Source organism: Phaethon lepturus, unplaced genomic scaffold (assembly GCF_000687285.1).
Source record: "Phaethon lepturus isolate BGI_N335 unplaced genomic scaffold, ASM68728v1 scaffold13301, whole genome shotgun sequence".
In the NCBI taxonomy this organism is placed as follows: domain Eukaryota; kingdom Metazoa; phylum Chordata; class Aves; order Phaethontiformes; family Phaethontidae; genus Phaethon; species Phaethon lepturus.
The window spans coordinates 21846-31303 of NW_010517060.1; the positions used below are offsets into that span (position 1 = coordinate 21846).

General features: G+C 40.0%; 1 protein-coding gene across 1 annotated transcript in view; it reads right to left on the reverse strand.

Annotated features, from left to right (window-relative positions):
- The window catches only part of LOC104627878 (GTPase-activating Rap/Ran-GAP domain-like protein 3), a gene marked incomplete at its 5' end in the record, with an annotated part of 10229 nt that extends 6209 nt beyond the window's left edge, over positions 1–4020 (reverse strand). Inside the window, 4 exons of the mRNA XM_010296270.1 lie at positions 519–585; positions 2617–2775; positions 3044–3216; positions 3904–4020. Coding sequence (XP_010294572.1) covers positions 519–585; positions 2617–2775; positions 3044–3216; positions 3904–4020 — 516 coding nt within the window. The remainder of the gene's footprint in view (positions 1–518; positions 586–2616; positions 2776–3043; positions 3217–3903) is intronic.
- Positions 4021–9458: the final 5438 nt, after the last annotated feature.

Below are 9458 nucleotides of genomic sequence, written 5' to 3' on the forward strand. Positions count from 1 at the left end.
CTGCAGAGAAGAGCATATGCGTGTTATATCCAAGGCCGTCTTATAAAAGGAGATTGAAAGAATTACAATGAAATAATGCAACAGTGCCAAGAAGTAGATGGAAGAAAAAGCACAAAGACAGAATATGACAGCACCCAGGGAAAAAGGAGTGGAATGCTAAATTGTACGTGTCTTGAAAATACCTAGTAAGTGTGTAACTACCTAAAGAATGAGGTAGATCTGAAGAAATAGGACTTTTGAGAGTAAGGTGGTAACATCTATAAATATATAGATACACATCTATACACCTGAAATTAAAACCTAACAGCTAGTATGTCTAAATTCAACATACCCTGCAATAAAATCATACCTCAATTTCTAGTCTCTCTAATATACATTTAAATTAAAAAGAACTTATATTGAAAAACTTTCCGTGAAAGACTGAAATTTATTTTAAGACACAGACCTAGACTCCAATGAAAAAAGAATTACATATGCAGATTGAGGTACTCCATTTTCGGTCTTCCCTAAATACTTACAGTTATAACACAACAGTAGACCAGCTTCACCATCTTCATATACATCAATAGCTGCAACAAAATTAACCTGCAACGATAATGGCAAAGGGTAATGAGCAGGCAGAAGATACTCAGGTTATTACAACCAGGTTTTGACTAACAAGGAATACAATCAATTGGGGGAGTGCACAGCTACAGATAAAAGAAAAAAAGAAGAAAAAAAGTTAAAAAAAAAAAAAGAGCAATTTTTCAAATGCAGCCTTTTTAGTGATTAATTTTCAGGATGCTCTCAGGATGGAAATCGATTTCTTTTGTATTCAGTTCTGTACAGTACTGAATATTCAATACCACACCCATAGTATAAAGCAACAAAAACTTACATAACTTATTTGGCAATACAAATTTTGGGAAATTGGGTGAGTTCAGGACAGCTGTGAATCAACACAATATGCTAAAAATAGCAATTCTTTTAAAAAAAGTGAAATCTAAAAAGCTCCATTGCACATCATGACTAGCAAAAAGATCAGACGCACCAACTATTGGTTCAAAACCACTAACGCTTACAGAGGTTCATAGGGATATACTTAAGGATTACTGAATAGGCTGCAATTTAGAAACTGAGAACCGAAGCTGGATAAATCACAGTATTTTTTACATAGCATAAGGCTGCATAAATTCTCATATTTCAACTCTGTAGTTGTCTTTTACATTTAGATTAAAAAACCCAAACCAGCCATAAAAAGTAGGGTACTTGTTCAGGAAATGAGATCTTATTAGTGAAATACATAAGATTACATTAAAGAAGTGCTTCCCAGACCACATTTACTACTTGGGCAGGGAGAGGGGTTAGAGACCAATTCCATGAACAGCAGTTCTTTCACCTTCCTTTGTACAACACACTAGATGTTCACCTCTTGATTTAAGATTACTGTATAGGTCAAAAACTGTTAAACAGACCTGGAAGTTTATGTATGTATACCAAATACATTTTGACCCATCCTTTGTAGTGACTGAAAGCCACTTCTGTTCTGCTACCCATGGAAATAATTTGGTGTCCCACTTGAACATCACAAAGATCACTGGCTCAGCTCATACTAATTGTCTGCTTTGTTTTTGTTCTCGAAGGAACTACGGATTCCTGGGGAGAAGAGGAACCAGGGTGGTGGTGGTGATGGTGGTGGCACCCCCATACTTTACTTCTAGTTCCTCCTCATCTGGATTAACAGTTTTCCAGTGCTGTGGAGAAGCTTACACTGTATTTCCCATGCTAGGAGTACCAAACCTCTTCATCGTCAGATCTGAATAAAAATACAGATGATTTAAAAAGAAAATAACCTATCGACAAGAACCCTCAAATGAAAAGCATAGTCCCTTATCTCATTAGGAGGAAAAGAGTCAGTTAAAAACAACAACAACAACAAAGACTAACCGTGCAAAATCTTCCCTTTATTTTGGTCTAAAGCTATATGTCCACATCCATATTTAGAAACAATTAAAATTATCTGATTTTCAGAGATGCTGAAGATCATTATCTTCGCAGCAGGTAATACTGAAGCTCTTTTCTGAAAATCAGGACATTTGTTTAAATCCCAACCCTATGTCCTAGTTAGAAAGATTCAGTTAATTTATTCGTTGATTGGGCAGCAGTTTCTTAAATAGAACTAAAAGCTACGTGTAAATATGTTAGCCTTAGTACATGCAAATAGGCAAATCTGAATGAGATACGGGTGGCCAACAACTCAAGTTATTTTGCTGCAATTTCTTAAACAATTAAACACTGAGACAACAAAGGAAACACAAAAAGAAAACTACTGACTAAGAAAGGAGAAAAATTAATTTATACTGACAGCAATAGTCCAGAGCCTGAAACACAGGCTCTTTCCTAACGTGTCCTACCTTATATAACTACTTATCTTGGGAGTGACTGTTAATCACGTATCCCAAAAGGAACACGTATCGCAGAGTTCCCTAAAGCAGAGGTTATAGAATTGAAAAGTAAGAGACATGAGGATCTCCATAAATTACACTCCCAAAAGGTCTGCACAGGATCCGCTGAGTCTGCAAGAAATTATGTTCAGTGTGGTTCTGCAAGAAAATAGTTTCAATGACAAAAACTTACCTTGTTTGTTTCAACATGATGCAATCTATAGGACTCCCCAGTGCTCTCATTAACTAAATCAAACTGATGCCGATATGCTACACAGATCATATTGTCACTGTCTTCAGTAGGTCCATCCACCAGTGTCATAACCACTGGAGGGTCAGAAAGGCATATTTCCTATAAATGTAAATAACAGAATTATTCTCTTTTTCAAGCTCCTACTGTGGGCGCTGCAGGTATTCCATAAATTTAAAACAATGTTTTAATATAGTTACACAATCGTGAAAAAGAACAAGCAGAAACATGGAACTCCATCATATGGCTTCTCACTTTTATTTGTTTGGAGATTCAGGAATATAAAAATGCATGCTCTTTGTCTTTCTCCCCTGCAGTAGCTGAGTGCTGCCCAGTCTGTTAAGGTAATTAGCGATTAAATTACACATACCCGGATGTACTGGAACTCTTCTACTGGAGATTCAGATGATGATAGCTGAGAGCTGCTGGTTAAACTGTTGTGTGGATGATATTTCTTTGTGACGAGAAGTAGTTTGTTCCGAATAGCCACAACGATCCTCAATTCGCTGCCGTGGTGAGTATTAATGGCATACAAATGGCAGCCTGAGGAAATAATGCTCTAGATCATAAGTATTTGGGGTAGGGTCGGCTTTTTTTGTTCTGTATTTTTATGATGATTACTATAATGGGGCTCTGATGCATGACTTAGCAACACAGAATTACAAACCTCCCAACAGGGTAACATTAACTTCTAGAAAAACATAAAAGGCTATGATTCTTTTGAAATCTATTTTTCCCCTTACTCCTTTTGCAAGTAAAGACTAAATACATGGATTTTTACTATTCTGCATGTTCCAGCTTTCCAAAGCAGCTTGCTTCTGAAGGCCAGAAAATGTTTACATCTACTAAAATAATCGTCAACACCCAAACTAATCTACACATTACTATTTAACAGAGATTTGCCAGTGTTCTCCCACCTTAAAATGTCCTTTATTTCAGTCTCACATCCCTGCATAACTGTCTTCATACCCGTCAATCCTGAAAGCAGCATATCTATTTTTCTCTAGAGCTTTTTATCAGTAACATGGTATTTTTACAAAGTTCTAAAATGTCATGCTGGACTATACCAGACTTATTTTGACATATAAGCTTAACAAAGTTTGAATTGACTATCTAGAGAAACAACTAAAGGTGAACACCTACAACTGCCTCAGGGAAGCTAATAAGCCCCTGGCAACTACAGGCATCATATCACAGTGGATGTTTTTAAGCACAGGATAATCAAACCACCTTTTGTTCTCTCCAGTTTATTTTCTCTGCAGTCGTATTTGCTCCTTATCATTTGCTTTGTTTCTATATCTTTTTGGACAGCACTGAGTCTGAAGACAAGGAGACGAGAGTCTTTCCCTGAAGGATGAAGAGAGTTAGGAAACAAGAAGTTAAAAAAAGATGTCAGTAATTTGAAATTAATACTTCCAAAGAGAAGCAGCACCTATCAAACAGAGCAAAAAAGAACTAAGCATACTGCTTCTCTGAGGATGAGCCACAATGTCATACAAGACTGCTTATGAACTCCTTAGGCTTTAGAATTCTAGTAACCAACCCCTTCAGTTCAGTAGCTGAGTTTCCCCCCAAGGGAGGATGAACTAGATGACCTTTAAAGGTCCCTTCCAACCCAAAGATTCTATGATTCTATGATCAGGTGGTGCTGCAGCAAAGAATGATCTTATAAGACCTTCAAAACAGTGAAATGCACACTATTTCACAAATACACACATTTTTGCAAGACAGCAAAATTATAATAAATATAAACTACAGGGCAAGAGTAAAAGGGTTAACTTTAAAAGCTGGAACCATCCATCTGAGCAGCTGGATCCTTAACAGAGTTTGAAACCCTTTGGGATGCAGACTGGTTTTGCTTATCAGTTCTTCAAAAGGTAGGCAAGTTAGGTTCAAAGCATATTCCAACTGCTAAAGTAGTACAACATCTACTTCCATGGCTAAACCAGTTTCCCACAAAAATAGATATGAGTGGAATCTACAATCCCTAAATCTAAAAAAAAAAAAAAAAAAAAAAAAAGTGATGCACTACTACCAGCAGCTGGGAAATAAGCGACCTAAGAGTAGTTTCTTATCTAAGAAATCAAGTTTCTCAAAAGGCATGCAAGGCAAGATTTTCTGACAAAAGTGGACTCTTTTACTAGACTAGCTGGTATTGCTGGAAAAATTAAGCATGCCTTCTTAATATATAGTCAGTGTGGATGCCACCATAGAGGCAAAAGCAAAATCATGGGTGCCGTCTTCAATTCTGAGAGAACAGCAACATGAATCAAGACATCTGGAACCCTGCATGACCTTCTTTTCCCATAGCAAGTGTAAAAGACAAGAAGACACAACACTTCCTTAAGTCTGCCACAATTTGAAACATTGAGTAATCCGACTCAGAGAGCAAATTCTTACTGTCAACACTGACAAAAGGAAAATAAAATACATGCAGTCCCTCTCTTTTCAAGAATGTGTGCACATAAGAATCTGTGCTTCCATGAACAGTTTCATGGAAGAATGGCAAGTAACATTTACAGCCCTTTGGAGGGAAGGCCAAAAAGTATCAGATAAGTCAAATGTTCAAGTACAGTGTTACTGCTCTCCGCAATTCAGTCTCTCTTTGGACTTAATGCTTGTCTTTGGTGTTCAGTTAGTTATTCCAAACATAACCTGAAGAATCCGGCATCAGAATCCGGAAAATTCCTCAAACAAGCAAAGATTGTAAATACAGTTTTCTGTGGTGGGGACAAATCTTATTAGTCAGACAAACATCAAGGTATAGAAAACTCACATCTTACGTTTGCAATGTCAAACAAGCTGCCAAAAGATAAACTATGCTGTAGATTTACAATGAGTCAGCTAGCCTGTGCTTTAAGTCCTGGTAACACTAGGCTGCTTCTAACGCCTTTCTCCTTTTGATGAGTAAGGATGCCTATAAGGTGTTTCCCACTCTATCTGAGAACCTCCTCAGCTCCAAAACCATCCTTGCTCATGACACGTGCCCAGCTAACATCTTCCATACTAGATGCAATAATTTTGGGCCTGGCTAGTGATGATCATCTGATAGTGACATGGCAAAATCCGAGCTAGATAGCTGCAGAGGCAACTAAATGGGCCTTTGTAGCAATCTGTAATCCAAAATTTTCTCAGTAAACAAGAGTGTCTTTTGATAGCATCCCACAGGACTAGGGAAATCAACACAAAAACATACAGGAGGGTCTGATTTCACTTCAGAAAAGGCATAAGGCACTCAGTACTAGAAAAACAACGCTTGGTGAACATTGTATCATGAGAGATTTCTGTTAACTGAGAACTAGCCCTGCCATCAACCTTTGCAGTAACTCCTTATAACTGCTTATGATTACGCGATACCTGCTCAGAAAGTCTCACAGCTTGTTGCCAACTCTTGGAAAGTGCAAATTATAATCCCGTCCCAAAACTGGATGGCTGTGGTTGCTGCCTAGCAACTAATTGATTGTTTTTGTCAATCTAAAGTCCCTAACAAGTTTGTGGCATCTTTATTTAGGAAAGGAATCAGTAGTGGCTCTCAAATTCATGGAACATTTTAATGCTATGAAATAAGAAACACAATGAAGGACTCTCCTGTTCACCCACTGTTTTACAACTACTACACAATTCTTGGTGCTGCATGTGAGTGTTTACAAACACCATCACATACGTAAAAACCTACACATGACCAAACACCTTAAAATGCTCTTCCATTTCTACCAACTTTGACTTTAAGCTAAAGCAGCTATTGACACAACTTGATGAAAGGCCATCTTTCCTGATCTAGAATCAGCTGTAATGACTACCATTACCTGCCCTCAGGTCGGAGATGGTTTTTAGTGCAGTTTTTTAGTTTTTCAAGACTAAAAAAAGTTTATTCTAAATTTATTACTATTTTCTCCTAGATTCTGCCTCTGATTAAGTAGTTGCACCTCTAGTGATAACTGTAGTGTTCAGTCTTCATATTTCAGCTAGGTATTTTAGAAACATTCTTGGTGATGCAGTGTATTGCGTTTGTGTTGCAAGGTTTTGGTGGTCGTGGGGGTTGCAGGGGTGGCTTCTGCGAGAAACTGCTAGAAGCTTCCCCTGTGTCCAACAGAGCCAGTGCCAGCCAGCTCCAAGATGGACCTGCCGCTGGCCAAGGCCAAGCCAAACAGCAACGGTGGTAGTGCCGATGTGGTAATGTATTTAAGAAGGGCGGGGGAGGGGAATCAAATGGCACACAACATTTGCAGCCCTCTGCAAGGAGAAGAGTGAGAATATGCGAGAAACAACTCTGCAGACACCAAGGTCAGTGAAGAAGGAGGGCGGGGAGGTGCTCCAGGCACCAGAGCAGATATTCCCCTGCAGACTATGGTGAAGACCATGATGAAGCAGGCTGTCCCCCTGCAGCCCATGGAGCTCCATGCTGGAGCAGATCTCCGCCTGCAGCCTGGGGACGACCCCATGACGGAGCAGGTGGATGCCCGAAAGAAGCTGTGGGAGGCCCGTGCTGGGGCAAGCTCCTGGCAGGATCTGTGGCCCCATGGAGAGAGGAGCCCATGCTGGAGCAGGTTTGTTGGCAGGACTTGTGACCCCATGGGGGACCCACACTGGAGCAGTCTGTTCCTGAAGGACTGCACCCTGTAGAAGTGACCCATGCTGGAGCAGTTCCTGAAGAACTGCAGCCTGTGGGAAGGACTCACATTGGAGAAGTTCGTGGAGAACTGTCTCCCGTGGGCGGGACCCCACACTGGAGCAGGGGAAGAGTGCGAGTCCTTCCCTTGAGGATGAAGGAGCGGCAGAGACAACATGTGATGAACTGACCACAGCCCCCACTCCCTGTCCCCCTGGGCCGCCTAGAGGGAGGTGGTAGAGAAATCGGAAGCTAAGTTGAGGCTGGGAAGAAGAGAGGGGTGGGGGGAATGTGTTTTTTCTCATTATCCTACTCTGATTTTGATTGGCAATAAATTAAACTAATCTCCCCAAGTTGAGTCTGTTTTGCCTATGACAATAACTGCTGAATGATCTCTCACTGTCCTTACCTCAACCCATAAGCTTCTTGCTATATTTTTCTCTCCCCTGTCCAGCTGAGGAGGGGGAGTGATAGAGTGGCTTTGGTGAGCACCTGGAATCTAGTCAAGGTCAAACCCACCACATGCAGACAATTCCAAAATGCTACAACTGTGTTCCCATAGCAAAAGTCCAGAAATTTTTCTAGCGAATCTGAATGTCTGCATTCTTCAAATCAAGAAATGGTTGTAAACAGGCAGACATAGTGGGGAGCAAGTACTACCACCTAAACTAAGCACTGTTATTTTTGGAGGTTATGCCACACTTCAGAAGACCATTTATGCTTCCATCAAACATACCATATTTACCTCTGTGAAGATTCTGTGTGTGTGCAGCAAAGAATAACACATGATAACTTCTTTCCTGGCCAAGCATTTCACCATGAAAGCAGAAGAATGCCACTGCCTTCACTGAAATTGGTTTGATATGCTTTTAAAAAGGAATTGGGGTTTAAATCCCCATAGGCCACGAGATTTGCACACCCAGGTTGACAGTAAGCCTGCCTTTCAGCAGACATAAATCTTCACCTTTCCTTGTTGTTTAAAATAGCTCTGGCTCTTTGATCTGTGTGTCCTCTAGGATGCATCACTCCTCTTTCACAATACTAGTTCTTTTTCAGATGTTCCAAACAACCCCACTGCAGTGTTAGATTTATCTGTGGCTGCCTAAAATAGTGACTATCATCTGAGCTTTTTTAGTTTTTCTTAACCTCCTACAGACTTGATTCTTCCAAGCAAGGCGGCTCTTCTTCATCCCTCCTCACCCTGGTGTCTAGGCATTTCACAAAATGAAACTGGAACAGAAAAAATATGTGTTTGGAGGACAAAACAGACACATTTCTGTGCCTTGCCTGTCATTACTAGGACAAATTTAACCAGCAGATGTCCCAAACAACCCAACCATTGTGTTAGATTTAACTGTGTATGCATTAGAACAGAGGCCATTGCTACCAAAGCAATTTGTGCTGCTGTATTGGTGCCCTCTTCAACACCTTCTTTTGGAATGTTGACCTGAATAAGCCCTTGCTGACAGTTAAGCTTAAAAAGTTAACCTTGTAGCATACAACATTTTATCCTAAAAACCCACAAAGTTTTTGAATCCAGTTATCTTTTGAACCCATTCTTTCTGATGAGGTGTAATCTCAAAATGAAAGACAAGTACAATTTTTCTTCCATCCCAGATCTTAATTTCAATATGGTATGCAAGTACAAAATAGGAGGCCAGAATTCTAGTGAGTCTGAAAGCACTTTCTCCTAAATGCTTCAGAAAGTACTCATATCAAGAGTTAAAAATGTCTGTAATTTTTTACATGAGTAAGACTTCTATCAGACTACGTTTGAAGCATCATGAATTGACGGCAGTCATACCCTGTTCTGCTACCTCAAAATGTCTGCTTACACCTCTCTTTTCAGCTTTAATCAAACAGTACGATGTTTTGACAATTAAACGTAATCACCTTTTCTAGAAGGTTCACAAACTAAGCTTCAGATACAACTACCCTTTTCAGCTCTTCAGAAATATCACCCACCCTCCAGGTGTCTTGAGAGCAAATGGCTCTCAGGTAGTTTGAGCCAGTTCTGTAAGATCCCAGGGTGAATTTCATCAGGTGCAGCCAAATTGGGCAAGTCCCAATGAACCATGGAACCATGTTTAACCCTAAGTTTGGGTAAAGGTAACTTCAGCCAATACTGAGCAAACAGACACCTGAGCTCACTAGAGTTGGACCTAGGGGTAGGTTC